General features: G+C 40.3%; 1 protein-coding gene across 1 annotated transcript in view; it reads right to left on the bottom strand.

Annotated features, from left to right (window-relative positions):
• Positions 1-3,429: 3,429 nt before the first annotated feature.
• SLCO5A1 (solute carrier organic anion transporter family member 5A1) overlaps positions 3,430-24,088 on the bottom strand; it is an 81,030-nt gene continuing 60,371 nt past the window's right edge. Inside the window, exons 6-9 of the mRNA XM_074817658.1 lie at positions 20,462-20,621; positions 16,630-16,871; positions 13,135-13,199; positions 3,430-11,909 (exon numbers count right to left, since the gene is read on the bottom strand). Coding sequence (XP_074673759.1) covers positions 11,464-11,909; positions 13,135-13,199; positions 16,630-16,871; positions 20,462-20,621 — 913 coding nt within the window. The 3' untranslated portion in view covers positions 3,430-11,463. The remainder of the gene's footprint in view (positions 11,910-13,134; positions 13,200-16,629; positions 16,872-20,461; positions 20,622-24,088) is intronic.

Genomic DNA, 24,088 nt, shown 5'->3' with positions numbered 1-24,088 from the left:
ATGTTTGTGGGAACCAGGAAAGGGGATCAACCTAAGTAGTCAAAAAGCAGTCGTTGCAATGCTAGATAGACCCCTGAGAGATGTCTACCTCTAGAAAGCACACTGGCAAACATAGGATGTATTTCAAAACAGGGTGCAGAGCAGGCTGAGCCAGCAAGTTTGGGAGGACTTTAAGGACAAAGGCAAGTTGAAGCAAGGTCCCGTACAACTACCACTCATACCTTTGTGCAGGGAATTATCCAGCATCAACCATGTGCCCTTCATTCTTTGAAAGTATACTTTGAAAGAACCCAGGCAAGATGCTTTCTTCTTTCTTATTGCTTGGGTAGAGCTAGAGAAGGGAATGGTGCAACAGTGTGGTCCACCCATTGACCCCACTTCTCCTTCCTCCTTACATGAGAGCTTAAAGTATTCACTCAAGAAATTGAAGAGATCACATCTTCCTCAGTATGAAGGTGGACAACCTTCCTTCTTCCAGGACAGTGCCAAGTCTTCTGAACTATCAGAAGCTTAGATAGTGCCCTATCTTCTAAACTAGGTGAGAGCCTTTTTTGCAGCCCTTTTATAGGAGTATGGAGGGAAAAAAATATAAAAGACACTAGGAGGTACACAGAACAATGAGCTCCGATCCTTGCCCTCTGGAAACATGCCTAAAATATAAAACCAGACCAAATGAAAGAGGCCAAAAGCTGTCATATCCCTAAGTAAGTGTCCTAAGCAGTGTGTTGCTATCCCAATACATTTTGCATTTCTTTCTGTGCAGTACTTCTTGTCCTGTAGCTGAAGCAGTCGAGTCCATGAGCAGTGCATGGTGTGACTATCAGGAAGCTCTTACAGGAAATGGGCAGTTGCAGACTCAGGAAGAAAACAAATGCCTAAATCTGACTTCATCGGCTCCTTACAGCAGGCAAGGGGAGGGCCAAGAATGGGACCTTTCCAGCTTTTTCTGATCTGCAAAATAGTGGTAGGTGTGTGTAATTTGAAAGGTGGCACATAGTTATTTACTTTCTGAAGAGGGCCTGGAGCTGGACAGGAATAACTTTAGGGCTTGCACATCTTTGAGAGGTGCCAACATTGTGCAAAATGTTTCTTCTGGGATTTAAAAGAAGGTAGCCAGTACTGCCCTCACACCCTTGGACTGTGTGAGACACTTTCTGAGAACTCCTACCAGCTGAAAGCCCTCAAGAAAAGCAAAGATGAGTAATGCTTCATTTCCAGAACTTCAGATATGATTTAGTTGCTGTTATGGGGAGGTAGATCCTGTTGTTGCTGAGGTGTTAATGCACACAAACGGCTATAAAAAAATATTTGACTCATTCTGGAGGTCAGCCACCTCTAGGTTTACCTGGCAGTGAATGAAGGTTTTTTCAGAATGCAGGTCTGGGCATAGACCACCCCCCCTCTCCCCACCAAAACCCCTTTAGATGCCTGCAGCTGTCTACATTGGAAGTCACACAAGCACAGTGGGAGAGGATCTCTGTGTAGAACAGTCAGGGCTGAGAAGCCAAGAGCTGCAACAGCCCTGTTCAGGGAGGATCTGCTCAGGACTAGTCTTGAGGCCTGAGCACCCAAGGATGGCTGGTGCCCACTAGGTGTGATGCTGTAATAAAACTTCCTCCTTTAGTTTCAGCAAAAAACAATCCAGTTTGTATGCTCTGACACCATTTTTCAGTGAGAACTGATGTGCAGTAAGTGGAGTACAAGCCAGAGAGTAATTTCAAAAATTTATGTCTCACCTGAAGGGATGCAATCACAACCTGAGCCACCCCAGGAGCTGCCTGGGGTAATTTTACTCCCGCTCTGGCAGCAGATGTCAGTGCAAAGCCACACAACGGTGACTCTCCTTGGCCCCTGCACCACCCTGATGTGCTTCCAACACCTGCCAAGGTAGCTCATTTATTTGGTTTTCGACTATCAATGATACTCTTGATGTGCTAGAAAGTTACTGATGATAATTTCATCCACAACACATTTCTTGGTTTAACAGTTCTACTCTTGGACACTGGTGACATTCAGAGGGATCTTCAAGATGCTTTTTGTGTCATGATCTGTATTGGAAATGAAAACAAGTAAGTCTTACTTTGAACTTGGAAGTTGGAGAGGACTTGGACTGCTTAGATTTCTCTGCTGTCCATGAAACAGTAGCTCCTCCCTGGTTGTGCACATTGGGTGAAGCTGGACTGCTGTCTGAGGGCTTGAGTCTGGCAGGTGCTGTGCACACCTCTGCAGTTTCTGTCCATGATCTGAAACTAAATGCACTTAGACACCTCAGGAAGACAAGCCATGTCCTGAATCAAAGTGAATTCAGCTGCCTCATGGCAGCAAAGTTTTGTTTGGTCATTGCTGGTGTGTGGGGGCTCGTAGTATTAACAGTACACCAGGCAGTGAGGAGGTTTCATAGAAACAAACCACAGCTCATCCATTCACGAAATATGCACTACACATCAAAACACTTTGAGTATAAAGGCTCAATAATGAAACATGGCTAGAAAAATACATTCAACCTGCTGTTCTTTTGGTCTTGAAAGACCAGGCTGGCTTGGGACAGAATTTCCGTCCATGGATACACCTACACTTTTAAACTAAAGTGAGTCCAGACAGTAGAAAACCTAGCTTCAAACGCAAATTGTATGAACAAGGTCACATCCACACTGCTAGACCAGGCTGGCCCCATGCACATTATGCAGCACTTAGCGCTGGGTCTCCCCTTGGCTTTGAGCTGATGTTGCTGTGGACCCAGAATACAATTTCCATTTGTTTTCATTTTTAAATGTCTGTGGTAATACAAGGCCTGTGTTGCAACCACTAGAGCTCTTATGGCATGGTACTGTGGTGTGTGCTGCAGCCCCTGCAGTGTTGCATGAGGACACAGGGGTCCCTGACACACACAGCCTGTGGTGTTGGGTGGCTGCAGGAATGGGGGAACCAAACCTGGATCAGCCACTTCTGACATGTGGGAGCTCTCTGTGGTATAGCCCTTCCCCACAAACCACATGGAGGTAGTCTGTTGATGTGGTCCAAATCAGAGCCAGGGAGTGAGCTAAGAACTAAGCAGTACGGACATCAGGAGTCCAGTCCTTGGGTTCATGCCCTGGCCCTCTTTCATTAAGCAGGTAGATGCACACAGACTTGTACCCTATGTATTTTTTCCAACTGTCCAATATCTATTTCAAACAAATTTGTATATCTTAGCATACAACTAATATCAATCAAATTTAGTGCTAGAGGAAATGGTGAAATTTTACAGTTTATTTCTACATAATCAATACTTAGTTGTGATTCAGTGGTCACTGAATTCAGTGGAAAGATTTGGTTTTGTCAGACTACACACTGAAAGACCAAACACTTCATCATCTGATCCAGAATGACTGTAGTTATCCACATACCTTTTTTACCACTTTCATTTTTTTGTCAGAAATAAACCACACATGATATGCTATTTTTTATTTTCAAATATCAAGTATTCAAGAGTTTGTTTTGTAAACACATGTTTACAACAGATGCTGACAATAGATTTCATTAATTGATGTGTTACACAGGTTTAAAATTATTCTAAGCTCTGCTGAGAAATAAATATCAATTAAAAAACCCCACAGAGGAGCCTAAAGTATGCAAAACAAACCGCATAAACCATTAGCCTCTTTTTACCACAGCACAGCACCCACACAGTCATACGGTCAGACATACTCTACAAATTTCCTTAATACTCTACACATCTGCTTAATAATGAGTTTTTTAAAAACTAAACAATTACAGGCAGTGTGCCCACTCCATGCTCCTAATATACTACCCCGACTGTTGCTGTTCTGCTTAACTAATTTGGTAGAGGTATGCACTGCAGCCAAGGGCAAAACTCCTGTTTGCTCAGTTGGGGAAAAGAACAGCTCTTCTTTGAGGAAAGCCTTCACTCAAACATGAAGCTCACTGACTCCCAGTTTTTTTCTTTTTTTTGTGTGGGGTTTTTTTTTTTTTGTACAGAAACTTAGTTTAGGATGTTTTTGTACATTTTCTTTGTTTTGAAATTTCCATGTTTTCAAACATGGAATTTGTACAAGAGGTAAAATTTCTGACCTATCAGTTGTAGGTGTACCTCTTAGTGCTATATAGGATACAGCTGCCTCCTCTGCATGAGCAGTCAAGGCACAACACAAAATAATTACCTTTCAGAATTCAAAATGGAAGGGAAAAATTTTGTCTTCAAGACTTTAAAACCAAAACCCTCTGTTTTATACCATAGCTCACTTTAAAGTTGACCAGGTTCTGCCTTTTTCCATTGCTAAAGGTAGAATTTGCTCTTACTCTACCCCTCTCTTTCTGGTTTTCCATAGAAGAACATTAATATTTCAGATCTGAATCCTCAATTTAATACAAACGCTTACAAACATTTGGTTAAGGCGTCCCAGAATTTAGCCCAGTGTTTCTTGTCACTATAACAGAATTTATTTTCAGCCTCTGTTTAAGCAAAGTCACTTGCTACAGCAGGATGAATACATCCTACATGAGATTTCTGTGGTCTGTATAGCTTTTACCTTTACTGTTAGCGCTGGGTGAAATCCTACACTGCCTCCTGAAATGACTTTCCCACAGAAGAGCTAGGTAGGAGTTGGCCCACCAGGAATTACAAACACTGTCTTTGCTGGAGCAGTCCAGACTTTAAGAACAAAAACACATGAAGTTGCATCATTGACATGCCTTGAATATGTCATTTAAGTCATAGTGAATACATCATAAAATACTTCAGTACCTATTAGCACCACAGTGTTGTTTAGTCATTTGTCCAAAGATTATCAAGCTATCTCACCCTTCCTCAAGGTGAACAAAGTTTTGGATGCTTTTTGTAGCCCTTCATGAATCCCACAGCTTTTCACCTATTCTATATCATGAACAAAATGTTGTTACAGAATAACATTGTGACAACTGGTCTGAGATAGAAAAAATAAAAAAATACAGTACACACAATGGATAACATAATAATTAGATGAGTAGAATGGAACCTGAATAAATAAAGATCTATTTCATAACACTTGAAACCAAGAAAAGATTGGATCTATGAACTTGCAGAGCTACATCGGTGTTTAAAAGGCTGTATTAAGACAAAAGAAAATAGTTTATCTGAAGGACTGGAGGGGGGTTTGCTAAAAACTAGTTATTGACTGTAGTTAATGTAATAGGTACAGCTATGGGATATGGATAGTGTTAGCTTTCATGTTTAATTTATGTGATATATTCTGTGGAAAGGATAGGGAATATTTCCTTCCTGAGGACCAGGTAGGCTTTCAAACCTTTGGCCACATAGTAACAAGTACTGGTGATAGTGTAAAGAAGATGAATCATGTGAACCCTGGCCATATGCTGAAGGCCCCACATCTCTATTCTGCAACAATGTTTACATGTAACCTTGTTGAAATTTTTTTTTTGTAAAACAAGATGTTATAAGAGAAAAAGAAAGCCCTAATTCTATACCAAAGAATGAATCTACCACCATGATGGTGACTGTCCATCTTCTCAGCACTCTAAAGAATAAACATGTCTATAAAAGCAAGTCCACTATGTGAAGAACCTGAAATGTGTTGATACAGATTTAATCTACAAGGGGCAAACACTCTGTCCAAAGCAATGCCGATTCAGATTGTAGTCCAGATAAATCTCCATTACCAGGTGTTTTAAGCCCCTGAAAAGCAACCACAGTTAGATGGCTTCAGCTGGGGGAACAGAGAAACTGCAGCATGCAGCATGGCATCTCCTATGACATTATAAAAGACACATTATTGAGAAAACAGAAAAAGATAAACTTGCTTAGGATATATTTTGTCTTTGATCTCTGAAAACAGTAGTAGTAACCAGTGAACAGAGTATAAAAACTAAACAAACACTTAATATCACTTACTTCATGCATGCTTGCTAAAGCACCAGCTTGTTAACATCCAACCCAAGGTACTGGCCCAGTTCTTCAGCCTCATCATTGGACTGATGAGGCTGATAATCTGGCTCCAAAATAGCAGTAAGACACTTTGGACCTATTTATTATCAGTTTTATATCAATATAACACCATGAAGAGCTGTGGCATCACACACACAGGAAGTGTAGTAAGGCAGCAATTAATTCAGGCATTTGGGGGAAAAATCGCAAGAACAGTTCAGAAGGTGCTGACCCCTCTCCCAGCCATGCTGTCTGGAGTTACATAGAGCAGGCAGTGCTCTGCTCCATTTGTACAGGATAATGAAAATGTATCATCTGAACCTTTAGGTCCAAATTCTGTGAAAGGGCACAATTCAAACCTACAGCATTACTAGAGCAATGTCATTGGCTTTAAGGTCAGAAGGATGCCCTTATTTAATCTATCTCCCCACATAACACAGATTTTCTGAGATTCATAAAATAAGTGAATGGCAGGAAGAGCTAGAATGTATCTTTGAGCATGTCCACTGTGGAATCGCTGGACAACAACGAACATGTTGTGAGCAATCCAGACCAAGGGGCCTCACTGTAACAAGCTGCAGCTGTGTTCAAGGACATAAGCAAGGCCGAGACAGCCTGAGAAACTATATTCCTGGCCAAAAGATAAAGAAGTTGGACTGTCGAAAACAAGGGGTCTACCTGGGGGGAGAGCAGCACGTGAACACCACACTGGGACCAATCATAGAGGGCAAAAGGGCGCGTGAACAAGTAGCTTTAGCCATTTAGCAATAAGATAGTGGCACGTGAAGCTTTGTGATAGTGTATAAATTGCTGTGTAGCCTTTAATAAAGTGGCATCAACTTGATCACATTGATCGTCTAAGTTGTGTCCGGGACTTCCACGTCGGCAGTCCACAAAATATTTTGATTTTGAATTCTATTTGAAAATGAAAGCTTTCCTCCATTGCCAGATATATAAGTAGTCACATGTGAATGTCACAGGAGAGTACTTGAGTGCTATTTTGTGCTGTTCTGGTTGCAATGATCACTGAATCCATGGGGAAAAAAGCTCAGCATGGAAATTGTTCTTTGGGTGAATGAACTCTTTTTTGAATGCAGATGGGATTCAGTCCAATACTTACACACATGCATTATTTTTAAGTGCATTACTTAAGTATATAAATTTAAGTGTTCTGTTGGATCAGAGCCATCATGAATTAATAGTTAATGCTATGAATTAATAAGCTATATTTAAAAAAAAAAACATATATTTTTTTTAAACACTACACTCAAGTGATTGTAACTAATTTAGGGCCTTTCAAACTCACATTTCTAACACCTAGGAGATTTGTGCCCCTACTTCACTTAGAGAACAGCAAGTTCTGAGGAACTGCATGTTACTACATGCACTGTTAGAGACACAATGGCTGGTCAAAGAACTGAAAGTTTCCAATTAAATAGAAATTGCACCATAATATTCAACAAGTGTCTTGCAGCTGCTCACACTATACTGAAAGGATATAAAATGGCACCAGTTCCAAATTATACCATATTATATCCAGTATGCTTATAAGGAAGAAGGAAGACCAAAACCACAGGGCTTTTGCCTTGAACTGGAAATTGGGAGAGTCCCACTTTCCAGATATCCCAGCCCCCAAGAAGTCTATGAACCATCTCCTGAGGGTGCTATACTCATAAGCACTCAGAGCCATGACTACACCCTTTCTGAAGTTTTTCCCTTTCTGAGGAAACAAGGATGAATGGGAGGCTAAGCAGGGATGATTACCTGTTCAGTCAAGTCCATATACTGGGGCTACTTCTCCTTTCATGTCCCTCACTCTAAATCAGGGATATGTGGTGTAAGAGGAAATTAGTCTGTCCTTGTGATGGCATGATGGCACTTTGAACTTACAGTTAATCACCAACTGTCGTTCCTCCATATTATCCGTGGCTGGTTAACTGCAGGTGGCTGACTTGGGGATGCTACCAATAGCAGCCTGTGGGTGAGCAGGACCCCTGCTTTACCTTTTCTTGTACTCGCTGCTATTCAGCCTTTAGTGTTTGGGGGTAGAGAGGGAAAGTGGGAGAAATTACAAGTTAATGGAATTTTATATTCTACGGTCAAAGGATTCCACAGCAGGAAGACAGCATGGCCACCCTCACTGGGTGATAGATAAAGCTCCTTTTTTCTTCTTGTGAGTTGGTTTAGCACCACACATCGATCATGGCTACTGCTAGGGATGCACACAATTTCTCTGGCGATTCTGCTTCCTTCAGCAGTGACAACCTCAAGAAATAGTGTTTGTTCAGCAGGTCTTAGTCCATATCTCAGCCAGTGTTGACAATATTGGAATTGACTTCTCTAGGAAGTTAATGTGTTTCCCCTGCATGCCTTTATTGGCTTACTTTAGACTGTTACAGCTTACTCACAATAAAGCCTCCTTCAGGAATCAATCAAAAACTGGCCAGAGTTTGGGTTTTCTTTCTTTCAGAGGATGCTGATTTAATTAAGTGATTTTGTAGAAATATGTTCATATTGTCAAAATTATCTGTATCAAAAAATAGTAACGATTTTTTGTTGTTTTCCATATAATTTTGAAAGAAAAATTAAAAGCTATTGAAAGTATGTAAACAAGGCTTTTTCAGTATTTCCAAAGTGAACATCTTTCCCTCTACATTCCAGTTTCTCAAACATTTCAAAAAATGAATGTTTTTAGAAGTGTGTCAGGATTTCCTAAAAAGCAGGTGGTCTCCATTCCAACAAGCTCTGAATTCCCTTGAAATCAGCTTAGAAGTGGCAGCAGTTGCAGATGTGTCTCTTCTATCACTCTCATTCTCTGCCATCAGTGTCAGCTCCTGACAACCCTACAAGCCTAATCCGCTCTCCCTTGTTATTCACATGGAACAGAAGCACACAGGAGGCATGAAATAGAATAGATCAGGATAGATGATTCATCTCCAGTCTTTTACAATTCCCTAAATGCTCTGTTTCTGAGGTATTTGAAAAGATTGTCGCTCTTCACCTCACCCCGTGGTGATTAAAATGGGTGAATTATTAAAATGGATGGGCAATGGGCTGCAATTACACTTTGTCCTACTACTTTGCCTCAATTTTTGCCATGGCAGGAATTTCTTAGCGCAAGAAGCATTTGAGACTGAAGTAAAAGGAGACTTTTTTGTTATCTATTCTGATCTCCCGTGGCAAAAAAAAAATAAACCCAGTACCTCTGAACCAAGGAAATTTATTCCTTGGGATGAGAAACGTGGAAGCTAACATCTCAGGTGGCACATGTTGACTGAGGATGTATTATACCTGGTGGCTGCACAAGGGTAAAAAGTAATTTTCAGGCTTGACCCCAAAAAGCTCAATTATTAGTATGTACAGAATAGCAGGAAGTTATTAAAATGGTATTTCACTACAGTGTAGTTTGGGGTAGAAGCATCTGAGTTTGCAGACAGAGAGAGTGGGAATCATTACAAGCCACATAAAGGGACTGAGACGTTCTGAAAAAAGTAGCCACCATCTCAAGCAGGGGAACCAGCCCTGTGGGTAGTCCCATGTGCTGGTCAAAAAGAGACAGACATGAGGAAAGGCAGCCAGCAAAGGAGGAGAGGGAAATCTACTCCTCTCAGGACAACTCAAGGATGCCAAGGAGAGTACTGCCTTTAATTTCAAGGACTTAGCTCCTTATAATGTTTGATCAACTTACATATTATAAATTAAAAATTAAACCAGGAATAAGTCTGTTCAAACATATGTAGAAGTTCTGCTCTTTCCTATTTATTTTCACACAAGCTCTCTACATGGCAAAATCCAAACCTGACTATCACTGAGTCCTCTTAAAAGAGTGCTTTTAATTTCCTAAACTTCAAAGACTTTCCCTGCAGGGCAAAATATAGCTTTGACTTCCTAGTGTCCACCTGAAATCATTCTCTGCCCTTTGAGACATCATTAGTATATCGTAAGCATGGCACTACAAAGCCTCCAGAGCAAGAAATGAAATGCCAAGTACATTTGATTAGAAAGTCTCAGTATCTCCTGGGGAGAAAACACACTACAGTAATTTGGAATAAGCAAAGGCCACATCACATCCTGTGAGTTCACACTTGCAGACAATTTCTATTCTTAGCTCTTCCCCTGGAAGGACAAAGGAGAGACGACTCATTCTTTGCCTTCACAGAAGCTTTCAATGAAGTTGAGAAAAGAAAAGGCAACCACATTTGGGACAAGCCATACAACTAGGGTGTCCAGGCCTGCTCCACCAGCCTGCCCAGCACTGGGCAGTGGGAGAGGCAAAGTGGGGCAGAAATGAGAGGGACCCGGCATCTGAGCTGGCACCCCCTCCCCAGCTGTCCTCAGTGGCGGGGACCACAGCATCCCGGCGGTGCCAGGAGTGGAGGGGAGGGGACAGCCTCGTACCAGGCACCACTGCTTGCAGCCCACTTAAAGTGTCTCTCTGCTCACTCCTGCAGCAGGCAGCAAGCAGCGCCAGCCCGAAGCCCAGGTCATCGCATGCTGCGAGGGGCCTACCAAGTCCCAGGCAGCCACACATGAAATGAGGCCATCAGCTCTGCCTCGAGATTTCTTCACTGAAGCTGCACTAGACTGGAACACATTTCTGAAGGACAGCCAAGCTCTTCCTATCAAGCTATAACTGGTTATTTTCTTCTTCAGGAAATGTATGAATTTGACACTAGTAATGGCCACCACAAATAACATTCAGAAATATGCACATATCTGCTCTTGTATGTGTGTATGATTCCTATGTCTTAATGTTATTATAAATTAATACCGAAGTTTTTTACTCCAAGCATTATACTTTCCTAGCCTGTGTACTTTGTGAAGAATAACTACATCCCATCAAATGAAAAATTAATGCACATTTTGACAGGATAAAGAAATTACAACTCAACATTTGCAAACATTACCCGATGCATAATTTTTGTATGGCTTAACATGTTATTAACAGTACTTTAAACCTTATGTTCTTTTTTAATTTAATGCTTATGTCTGAAAATAGCCCCTTTGAAATTCAGTTGCAGTAATGTCTTTAAAACAAACTTTAAACTTATTTTGCTGCACAATTATTCGAATAAGTTGCATAGTTTAAACAAGTTCAGTTGTGCTTTGTAGCAGAACTCACAGTAATTACTCATCTCTTAAAAATACAATTTACAGATGTGAAGTTGATGATACATTTAAGCATTTTTGTGACGTCTAGACATCAACGATATGAGTTTTTGTCACACTTTCACTGACTTCTGCTGTTTATAATACCTCAACCTTACATTGATATTAGGTCAGAGCATGGACATTTAATGGACACATCTGAAATAATTACAAACACAATTTTTTAAAACTCCATTGTCGGGAGGGGAGAAATAAGAACTTGGGTTGGTTTGAGGTATCCAGCCCTCAAGAACATGCTATGGTTGTTTGCATTAAGCTTTGTTGGTTTTATCACATGTTACATTTAGATTAAAAATAGAAGGCACAGGTGTTTTACAAGGCGCCGTAATTAAGTCAACCAACAAAACTAAATATTACATTACCAAGCCAGGGGTCTATATCTCAGCAGTGACTTCTTCCAATGCATTTTCATTTGGGGAATTTATTGCTTCTGAAAAAGGGCCGGGGTATGTCTGCGCTACGCAGTTCATTCCTTGTGCCACACTGATGTCTCCTCGGGAGCTGAAAGTAGGGCAGGACCTAGTCCGTGCATAGTTTTGTTGGGGTCCAGCTTGGCCAACCATCTCACTCACAGTGTTCACCGGCGAAGCCCTCCATCTCCGTCTCTGAAGTTGTTCTTCTTTACACTTAATGGAATACCAGGCCAGGAAAATAAAAAAGAATCCCACAAACTTGAGAGCAGCTGCCAACCCAAAGTAGACAAAACGAAACGAGGTGACATCGTATTCCCAACAAGATCCCTGTACGCCACAATCTTGTTGCCAAAGCATGCACGTGGTGTCAATAACAGCCCCAAAATAAATTGGAGTGGGAATGTAAGCTGAAATAAAAATAGCAACAGAAATAATATGTGTTATCATATAGTGGAAAACTTCTAAAGAAACTATATGCCTTAGCCAAACAGTGTAGGTCAATAATTTTTGAGATTTCTACGCTACTGTTTCACATGAAATGTAAAACATGGAAAACTAGTCAGTTGATCTTCCCACCAACACTACTTCTCCCACACATGAAATGTTCCACAAATGGGAAAGAATTCAAGCAAAGACGACAATGCAGCAGCACCTTAAAACAAGTACAGCTTCAATCTGTCATCCCCAAACAGCTCTTCTTGAACTACATGTCCCCCAAAAGAAAATCTAATGTTGCTCTCGGGAAATAAAATACAGGAGAGGAACAAAATATGTTGTTATCTCCAGAGTGTTCCTTGCTGCACATACATTGCCCATGAGCTGGGAAAGAGCAAGATTTGCCCCTCTAGATTAAGGAGAAAAAGCCCCAAAACCACAAAATTTTTCTCTTACTGAAGATGGATGGAAGTGGTGAGACCACTAAAATTGTAAATTTTCTTTTGAATAGATCTTCCTCAGAAACAGACTTTAACTTCAAAGGCTGATAAAAATGCAGCCAGCCCACTGAATGCTCCTGCTTTCTCCAGAAATACAACACCTTTAAGACAAGTCAGAAATGTCCTTCCTCAAAGAAAAGTTCCAGATGCAGCTACACAGGCTTCTCTTGTCCTCTTAGAATAGTCCTTGCTTGCTGTAGTCATATGTTTCATAGTAGCTGAACACCTGGAGCGTTCTTTATAGGCAGGATTTTAGAAGTTCAAGAGATTGAAAGAAACTTTGTGGAATAAAGACTTTTAACATATACCCTTTTTGCTTCAATTTGAATTAGACATTAAGTAGCAATTGCTTCTTACTTTAAAAATGCAAAGAGATATTGCTATTGCTGAAAGCAATAAAAATCTGTTTCTAGAAAAGAAAATATCCTTATAAAATAATGTTTAGTAACTATTAATTTTTAAATAAAATTTGAAACTGTAAAAATATCTCTTTCTGGGACAAAAAAGTTGTTCTAGAAAGTAAAAAAAAATTAAATACGTTCTGAGCTACAACATTTTCAGAAGGTATTAATTTTGGGTTTCTAATACAATTAGTCATGCAATTAATATCAGATTTATGGAATTTTGGTACTTTTATGGTATATTTAAGCAGAACATGGTGAGCCTTTACGGAATGCTGGGCAACTGTAAGACTTACCAAGAGTTCGTAATAAAACAAACTGCATTCCTAGTGCAAATGGCCGCTCCCCATCTTCCACAGACCTAGTAGGCGAAAAGAAAACTCCTCTGAAGAAACAGTCATAACAGATAAACATTACGGTATGTTTCGGCTCGCTCTACCTCCTAGCTTTTTTCTGAGACAAAAAAAATCTTTCTCTAAATTTCTTCCATTTAGCTTCTAATATTGTTAACTCTTATTGTTAGGAAAAAATATAGCAAGGCCCTCCTGTCCCTGTTTTATCAAAATCTCAATCATGTTTTTTAACCTTTCTTTACCTGTATAAGGCCTGTAGAATTTGATTCAAACCCATTAAGGAAATTTAGAGAATCCATCGAAAAGGTTTATGGCTTCTCATGTTGGTTTCCTGTTATTTCATATAATGTCTTACTTTATTTTTTTTAGCTTTTTCAGATAAATTAGAATTAATGGAGAATTAAGTTGCTGAAAACTGAACTCATCTTCTGATTTAACAGTTCTCTGCGTAGTATAAGCACTTTGGAGCTACTTCAGGAAAAATATCAGCAGAAACATCCAAACAGCCTCTTTAAACACTGTTCCTTTTCAATACAAGTAATACAAGATTTCTTCCATTGATTTCAAAGGAAAAATGTCAAGCTTTCAAAAGATTAAACACAAAGTAATGACATTCCACAATGCAACTACAATTCTAGTAAACTGCAACTTTTCTTCTGATTTAAAAAATACTTGAAAATCTTAACCTAAAGGTCTGAAATTAAGATAGGCAGCTTCTAATTACATTGTAATATAAGATAAAAACACACGAAAAGACTGCAGTCAAAGGAGTGCAGCTGTAAAAACAAGGTTTTGAAGTCAAGCACTCAGAAACTGAGAAATTGGAGAACCAACTTGGGCCATAATCTTGGACTGATGCACTGTGCAGAATATGTGGTTTGGGACAGTGGGTGTCACTGTTCCTGTGTGTGTGACGTCTTTTTTTTTACTGAACATTACAAAATCCTGCTGGAGATGTCCCTTATGCACCTCATTATTGTGCGGCTCACTGCAACATTAATGTTCACTGATTGTAGTTTGCCTTTGCACAACTGCAGTGCAACGACGAGGTTTTTTTATTATTATTATTATTATACAGGTGGAAAACCTGGAGACAGAAGGAATAAGGTCAGAAGTCTCTGAATTATAACAGCACTATACAGTAGTTAAGCTGCACACAGTAGTTGAGCTAAGGTTGCATGAGCAAGTGGAAGTCTGATGTCCCCACTCTTGAATGCTTGGCTTCACAGTCCTAACAATGATCCTTGCCATTTGTAGATTTTTTTAAAAGAAAACTGGAAGACAAATTCCACCATATGACATGGCACAGTCCTCCACATGCCAGCAACAAGTGCCTGCATACACCTCAGCCACCTGAGCTGAGAAAATGACAGCAAGAGAGTGCTCATTCTTGCGGGGGATGAGACATAGATGCCTGCCAGGGGGTTTCAGAGCTGTGCTCACGGTTGAGCCTAAGGATAGCAAAGTCAAGTCCTGATCTGCCTCAGTTTCTAAAGCTCCATGACCTATTACAAAGATTTGCCATTCTTATTTTTATAAGGGACTAACTGTCAGCAGCAGCAGATCAGTAGTCTCAGAATATCAGAGGGAAGATATAAAGATCAAGAGAAAATCCCACTTGGTTGGGAGGACCATTCTTGCAGAAACAAAAGGCCCAAAACTGGTTTAAAAAAGCTCAATTTGGAGGGAGATTTTTCACAAAACCAGGTGTAAAGGTGTCGCTATGTTAGCAATTAAAGCAGCTCAAAAGAAGCAGACGTATATAGCTAAAGAGCTCATGCTGAGGACTTGACATCTACACCACAAGCATTTCAAGTTTTGTAGGGATTTACTTCAGATCAGCTCTAAGCTGGTCCCAGTGACTGAATGCCCATTTGCATCTGGATGTGAGCTTCTGAAGAGCATCTCAAACACTGCAATATGCTTCCTAGAGAGGTGGTCAATGCCCCATGCCTGTCAGTGTTTGGACAATGCCCTTAATAACAGGCTTTCATTTCTGGTCAGCCCTGAAGCAGTCTGGCAGTTGGAGCAGACAATCATTGTAGGTCCCTTCCAACTCAACTCCTCTTCTCTTCCCTTCTCTTCTCTTCTCTTCTCTTCTCTTCTCTTCTCTTCTCTTCTCTTCTCTTCTCTTCTCTTCTCTTCTCTTCTCTTCTCTTCTCTTCTCTTCTCTTCTCTTCTCTTCTCTTCTCTTCTCTTCTCTTCTCTTCCCTTCCCTTCCCTTCCCTTCCCTTCCCTTCCCTTCCCTTCCCTTCCCTTCCCTTCCCTTCCCTTCCCTTCCCTTCCCTTCCCTTCCCTTCCCTTCCCTTCCCTTCCCTTCCCTTCCCTTCCCTCCTCTCCTCTCCTCTCCTCTCCTCTCCTCTCCTCTCCTCTCCTCTCCTCTCCTCTCCTCTCCTCTCCTCTCCTCTCCTCTCCTCTCCTCTCCTCTCCTCTCCTCTCCTCTCCTCTCCTCTCCTCTCCTCTCCTCTCCTCTCCTCTCCTCTCCTCTCCTCTCCTCTCCTCTCCTCTCCTCTCCTCTCCTCTCCTCTCTTCCAGCTCACCTCTGTCCGCAAGGAACTTACTTCTTGAACTCTGAGAGCTCTTCAGCTTCAGATTCCAAACCAAATCAACATCTTTGCACCACTCTCTTTGTTCCTCTGTTACAGGTGTGTTTATAAATCCTAGTAAATAATTATCTTTTTCCTCTAATTCTTTCTCCTCCTCTTTTAACAACAGCAACATATATTATACAAATACAAATTTATTTTAGCAGTAGACTATATTTTCTTTCAGCTCACTTTTCTTTAAAAAATCAAACTGATCACTTACAGAAGCTGTATTTTAAAAGGACAAAGATGTGATAATGTTTATCACACCAGATGGCAAAGATGGGAAAAGCCAATCCAAAAACCTGAATGCTTTTTTTCAAATGGACAAATAAATGTCAATACCTTTCCCTACAACTGTGTTGTTCTCTATCCTTAAATGACCACAGTGACAACAACACTACTACAGTACAGGTTCAAAATTCTTGTGAAGAAAAAAAGGGAAGACTCAAAACCAGGCATGTGGCAGGAATGAACCATTTTAAGAAAGAGAAAAGGATAATTTTAAATACTAACTTTTTTCATTTGCATTTGAAAATCCAAACCATTGCTCTAAGAAGGTTGAAAAATTTCTTCAGGAGTAATCCTTTTCCTACACGATGCTTTTACTTGTTCTTTCGTTATAGCACCTGGAAACTGCTGGGCACTTCATGCATTCTGAAGTGGATTATCGTGTCACATACTCTAAACACAAGCAAGTTCCACCCTATTCATGTCAGCCCTATTCTATTCATCTTTTAAGGATACATAAGCTTGAAGGAGCTTGGCTGCATTGCCCCAGCCTCTTGTGACACAGGCACTGGTGATAGCAGGCACAGGAAAAATACTTAAAAAAACATAACTGAGCTCTCACCTGAGTGTCACTATGATTGCTGATGGTTGGGCGCAGGCTGTTATAAGGGTAACAATGAAGAGAAATATCAGGAACGGGATAAGCGTGTTGCAGGTTCGATCACACTTCCCAGAAACAGCATAGCCGTTCTCATTCAGATAGGTTTTAACAATAACCAGCCGGAGCTGACTGCGCTGGCCCACCGTCGGCGGAGTGATCACCTGGCGACTCTGGACACAGGCACATTCTGTGTAATTTCTTACCTGGGGACAACAAAAAAGAACATTTCCACATGAAAAACTGCTGCGAGAAAGACATTGAACAGAGACGTGGTATGACCGTCCCACAGTACTTCTCAATCAGGAATCTTCTGTCTCTAGCATCATTACACCAAGTACAAGCAAAGTTACCACTCCAAGTATTTTTAAAGCTGGCCAGAACTCTCTATGATGAGACTGCCTTTCCTTGCTTTTTTTAGGCTGAGTTTAAAAAAATTCTGGAATATTTTTGGAAAATTCTGCCGAAACAATTCAATCACTTCTGACAGGGAGACTGGAGAAAAAGGTTATTTTTATTGTATTACAAAAACTGTGAGGAAACACTCTTTAAGCAGCACTGACAATGCCATATTCTGGAATTTGGCAGGCTGTTGACTTTCATATTCAGAAGGTGTATTCTGTCATCTCAGTGGAAGTCTACCCAGATTTGGCTAAAGAGCCACAAGCTGCACTTCACACTTGAAGCCCAGGACCTTCCAGCCTGATGTGGGTGTGGGGTGTGGATGGGATGTGGAAAGGAGCAAAACCCGAGAATAAGCGGAAAGCAGAGACTTAAACAGTGAGACTGGAGGACATGAGGGATTCCTGAATGGACAAAGAAGCTGAAATTAGGATGAAGAGACTGAATAAAGAATTGGCATTTCACAGGCACAAGTGACTGTCCATTTGAACAAGGTAAGGACAAGCTAGATAAGAAATAGCTTCCTATCACATTTATTCTACTACTGGTTTCAACTAATCTAATGGCAAAGGGGTGTGCAGCAGATCAGAATACACCGGCGCTAGAGAAGAAACAGGTCAGGACCCATGTGATGATACAGGAAGGTTTTGGTTTCAATGTTTGCCTTCATAAAACCTAGGACCACACATGCACAGAAGCCACATTACAAGACCATCTTAAGGTTGCAAATTTAAGCACTTGGGACATCAGGAAATATCCAAATTATGGTTGCTTGTCAACTCTAATGCATACCTTTTTATGTGTTTGTGCTATGACGTGGCCTCACATTTTCTTCCCATGCGATTTAGCTGAGCATCTAATAGTATATCAATTTATCCAGTAATTTACCTCCCATTTTTAAAATGTGGCTCCAGGTATTTTTTTCTTCACACTAAACATATTCCACTACAAAGACAGAATGGCTCACATTTCATATGGATTTTTCTATCACACTCACCACTATAGCTTAACTCTTTCAAAAGGGAGTAATTTATCTTCAAAACAGTTATGAGGCACTGATGTTGTTATCTCTATTTTGTAGCTAAGTAACTAAAATAGATCAAAAGTTTCACAAATGTGGGTGACTAATTTGAGACAATTGGGATCATTTTTTTCAGAACATTTTCCGTTATATACAACTTAATATATTCTAAACATAGTTTTCATGCCTTCAGATACAGATTTAGTCACTCGGTGCTTCTATAAATGGCACTTCTGGTTATTGTTCATGTCCATCATCCAGAATATGAAGAATACAAGATTGATGATCAACTGGGAGAAGTTTTGTTTAAGTGACTTGCCCAACATCATTTAGGAATGAAGGCATTGACAGAATCCAGCTTCCTAAGGCAGGACTCCACTCTCTAATATCACATGAGTATCTGCTTTCTTCCTACAGTCCCTCACCTTAATCTTCCTATTGCTTCCAAATGAAAATGCCAAATAGGCATCCTACAGAAAACAGTCATCTTTACTACACAATCTTGGTTCATCACCAGAGAAACCAAGTCTGTGTACTAAATGAGACAGACATGACACAACAGAAAAGCTAGAGTATAAGAATATATATATAAAACAGGTATGAACTGGCATCCTTTTCTCCTACTTCCAGTTTTAAAATGGTTGATTTTGAAAACACTGTATGGTATAAACTTAAATCCAAATGTCATAGGTTAGCAACATTTCGTGTGTTACACAGTGGCACAAGTTTACATTTGTTGTTTTTAAAAGTACCCTACACAAAGCATTATTTAATGAAGAAATGCATTTTCCTACCAATGTCGGCCCTATTCTATTCACCATTAGCTACCGAGTTAAAACTTCAGGCCATGAAGGATCTTTTCTTAAATCATAAGAGGAGATAGCATATTTCAAAATCTGTAGTGAAGAGCACATACTCCCAAAGTACCTCCCTACTAAATGAATTAATGTGCCTGTATCAGATGAAATGTAGCAAAGATCAAATCTATGTCTCAATCCAGCAAAGTACAAATAAGATTTATATAGACACTGAAAGTTAGCCACAGGCCTACATCACAGGCTTTTCCAACTGGGTCAAAGCAATCTTTTACTACAAAACAGCAAGATACTCTTAAAAAAACTATAAAGGAAACTAGTCTGCTCTCAGTGGCATCTATGTATGAACCTGCATTTTCAGACCATTATCCAGTCAACCTGAGAAAGCACAGCACTGGACCTAACATCCTCCTGTATCACAGACTGGCTCAGGACTGCAAATCATGAGACTGATACATTATAAATAAGCTTTCTGGAAAGCACAATCAAGTCCTGAGAAAATCAATGTTTACATTACTTCCTGTCTTTCTTAATTATCCTTTTTTAAAGGACAGTGGTGTAACAGAAGAAATTTGAGTTTGTTTTTTGTATGAAACGAGCACGACCATAATGCTCTGTTGCTATTTAGGTCAGAGTCTACTTTTCAACTATTTTCATGTGCCCAGTCCTGGAAACTGCCAAATTTCCATGGTGTGATTTTACCAGCAGGACACCCTTTCCAAGTCCAGCATAGCTGGAAGACTCGGCTGTAACAGGCAATGTATTTCCAAGAAAGAAAGTGGATTATTAACATTCTTTAAGTTCTGGTTACTTGAGTTCAATGACAATCTCTTCATTTAGCCTGGAAGAGGTTTAGAGAAAGCTTCTGAGAATGGCCAAACTATTTTACAAGAACAGAATACCTGGGCAGTCTTAACCTAGCCATACAAATAAAACACCTATCAATATATTGGTGAAAGTGCAACAGATACTTAGCAAAATGACAAGGCTGACACAACCACCAATGACTTTAAACAGACCATAACTAAGTTTAAGCAGGAGTTTAAAACACTTCCAACTACCTGAAAAGTTCTTCCTTCCATTCAGACAGGGAGCCAAAAAAAACCCCAGAACTGCTCTTAAGAGTAACACTGATGAGCTTGTGGAAAGACAGTGTTAGATGGCTGCCTATGTTAGCAGAAAACTGAATTAGATGACACTGACTCAAGGTCCCATCTCCAAGCCCGACAGGAACACCAGACACGCAGGCCACTGCCATCAGGGACTTCAGAGTCTGCACTGGAAACCACCCCTCCCTACCCCATGGCACTTGTTTGGAGGATTCACTTGGTACAAAAGAACATGTGCATCAAAATTGTATGTAACGGAAAGGAAGGGGGGTGGGACCATGCAATAGCAGCATTACGAGCCTTTCAAAACATGGAAAGACTCACACAGCAGCTTCTCTGAAGCTTAGAGGGGGGATGCTTGTGCTAGAAACAGCAGTTGTCCATCTGCATCAGTCCCGAGGGCTTACTCATAGGTTGTATGTGGGTGGGTGGGTGGGTGAAGCACTTACCCCTGTGCTATGGTTTCCACCATTGATGCAGCCAGCTAGGCAAGGATTAAAATACGTTATTCCATCTGATCCACAGACAGGCTCGTATTCATGAATCTTACATCCACAGTTAACATTACAGCTCCCAGTCAGATTCCTGTGGGCCATGGCAAGAGTGGGACTGAAGAAAGGAGAAAGAACATACTAGTAGAGCAAGCACAGATATCCTCTGTTCAGAGGTAGAAAACATCCTACTCATTAACTCTGGAACTGAGAGTTGATTATCAGAGAGAGACTGCTAGATTATACACATGATTTAAACAATATAGAACACTCAAGGCATCCCTGCCATCAACTGAAAACACAATAAAAAAATAACATTTAAAACTCACATCTTACTTGCTTAGGTAATAGTTGTATTTCTCCCATTTTTTCCCTTTAAGAGTTAAGACACCACTATTTTATATGTCTCTCTAAAGCTGCAGCAATTTGTTGTTGATTGCTAGTGAAGGACTCAATGTAAGCATTATGTGAACTAATAGGCATCTCTTCCCCACATACCAACAACCGTTCAGAAAACTTAATGGTTGTATTATTTATATGTATATGTGAAATCTACAGAATGCTCTCTAGATCTGGAGGAGTGCTGTGCTTTTAATAAATGTCTGTAGAAGAACCACTATTCTGCTTCCCTGGACCATTCCCCAAAATCTTGCCAAAGCCCAACTTTCTAGGTCCTCCCCAGAAGGGTCTGCCGGTATGCTCAGAAAGAACTCAAGGGAATTTCAAAGCTGAAGCACACGCACACATCAAAAAGCAGGCTTTTCATTATCAAACACTGCTGCTCTGAACAGGTGGTTGAACAGATCTCAACTGCCACAGCAAGGAACTTTATCAACTCTTCACTGGCAAGTGCCATGCCAGCCTGAGCACGTCCTCACCATGGGATGAATGTGCAAAGGGACTCCAACCAAGATAGCAGCTCATGGCACTCATCTGAGCTCAGTGACTCATGTAACAAGGCCTGAATGAAGCACTGCACTAAGACAGCTACAAGTCTCTCCTGATTCACCCTCTCCTCCCGCTAACACCTCTGTATGGCACATCTGGGCCCTGTCTAGAGAGAGCAGGTCACTCAGAAGCAGTTTTGGTCCCCACAAATGGCACTGCCCTGGGTGCTGGGAGTCCCAAAGTAAGACAAACTCCTAAAACAGAACCAACACCTGATATCCTGAGCTGCCAAGGGGCAGCCAGTACAAACCACTGAGTGCCAGTGTGCAACTCATGGCTGGAACTGAGATTTCATAAACACATAATCCCACTGTCACTCTATTTTACTATATCAGTTGTACCATTGTAGCTCAATCCAGAAGTGACAAATGCCTTAGTAATAGCAGTGTCCATATCTGTAAAATCAGAGTCTTCATCAGAATATGATAGGGGAAAAAAACCCCACTGATCAAATGGTGGTTTTTGCTACCAGTAGAAAGAAATCAATGCTGGTTACAACTGACTACCAGCTGTGACCATCACAGTTTTTGACTCAGGTTGACTAAGTCACACAGTCACCAAATTATCCAGCTCCCATCTTAGATACCATATCACTTCAGCCCTGCCCAAAAGAATTCTCAGGTCACTTAAAAATGCCCAGCTTTGGGCACAAACCCTGGAGGAGACACTCAGCTACTCACTGAGCTGAAGGAAAGCCCAAGGTGACTGGACTTTTGACATTCCTGGTAGAGTAAGGGCTTGAGTACAAAACAAAGGAGGAAGAGCGATAACAGGTACAAAGGCAACCTCACTGAAAGAAAAGAATAGTAAAAGCCCCTACATAACTGTATATACACATCCTGATTATAGAGAAACAGAGGGAGTTAGAATGAAAGTGTTAAAGAAAGAAAATATGGACACTAGTTTGTTTAAAATCAGACTGGCATAATTGGACCCACTGTATACAGAGCTAATATCAGAGGATGTAAGTTGTCAAATCTCCATTATCTAGAAGCTCCTCATTAATGAGGAAGTAGTTGATGATCATATCATATTTTTCTGACAAATAACTGGTCTGAAAACCCATTTACTTTTAGTCAGCATATTTTCTTGAAAACCTCAGACTAGTTTTTAAAGAGCTGCTATACTAGCTTTGGCCCTTTCAGTTAATGGGATTGCTTAGATGAGTTTTATAGCATTGGTTTTTTTCCTTGGCTGGCTAAAAGCTAATTGAAAACTTATTTTTGTACGCGTAAACTTTTAGAAACACATGAAAATGGCTGTTGAGACCACGGTTGTCTCTTCACCAGTATCCTGTCTCTAACAGTAGCCATAAGAAGATGACTAGAGAAGAGCAAGAACAGGGCAAGTAATTTCCCCCAGAGTATTCTCTCAGACACTAATGAGTCTCAGTCCAAAATATTTTCTAAGCCTGATGTGGCTTTTTCATTAATAAGCCTGAACTTGTTTTTCCCTGTACTTCTCCCATTGAGATTAGATTTTTTGCATCTACAATACCTAACAGCAAGGAATTTTTAACAGCCCACAGCCTGTTATACAAGCTGTTGTTTGTTTTAAACCTGGCTCTTACTATAGTGCTTTATCTGACAACCCCTACTTCTACTACTTTGCTTGTAAACTCTGAACACATGAAGGCTCCTGAAAAAATAAACTTAAGGGGTTCCTATGGCCAACATGAAAATATTTGCAAGCCCTAGTGAAATCTTGTAGTTCCAATTAAATAATCTAATATTAACTAATCTAAACTAATCACATCTAGTATTACCTGAAGGCATTATGCCGGAAGTTACCTGATAGTATAGGCATAAAGTATCACCTTTTATCCATGCTATTACTGAACATGCTAGCTCAGGTACCAAAAAGAAAATAACTGTTCCGCTTAGATATATATGCAGACATACCTTGAAATGTAAGTTATTTTCTGCTGTCTTCATGCAGCCAAATTATAACAAGCATGAACTTTTAAATGGCCCATATTATATTTATACTTATTTTTACTACACTTGGCCATGCTCTCTATCTTGTTTCAGGCTGATAAATTAATTTAATAAGTGGAAAAGCGAGAGTCTGCAGTGCGGTTTATTGCTGGTTCAATTTTCTGCATCTCATTTGGAATTTCATCTGGGTTTAAAATACTGCCAGCAACATGAATGCATTAAGGCAATGGAAAAGTTGCCTGAATGACCTTATTCATACCAATTTATTTCCAAGTGATACAGTTAGCGGAGGCTAGGGACCCTAGCTCTTATTTCCTAAATACTTTTCTGTCTAAAGAAATCACAGTTCCTGAATTCTGCACCTGCGCTCCCTTTACCACATAAGGTGATTCCAAGTCACTGAAAACTGAAAAGCAGCTGATATCAACATTTTCACCTGAAGCTTCTCCTGTTACTTAGGAAAACCTCCATTTTATTATGTTACTTTCTGTCATAGATGCACTCTAGGCTTGTAAGTGCTAATTTGTGTCTTAAAGTACCCAAATGTTAGGGACTGCAATATACAGTACTGCAATGTGCAAGTTTTTCAGAATATAGAGGGCCAGTTTCAAGCCACTTATTTTATGGGCTTTAATTTGCAATACCTAAACCTGAAAGTTTTTAGTCCTTCCATGTACCAAAGTCAGAAAGGCAGGTTCTG

Source organism: Strix aluco, chromosome 1 (genome assembly GCF_031877795.1).
Source record: "Strix aluco isolate bStrAlu1 chromosome 1, bStrAlu1.hap1, whole genome shotgun sequence".
Classification (NCBI taxonomy): Eukaryota; Metazoa; Chordata; class Aves; order Strigiformes; family Strigidae; genus Strix; species Strix aluco.
Note: the sequence above shows the minus strand (reverse complement) of the source record. Positions and strands in the feature narration are given on the sequence as shown.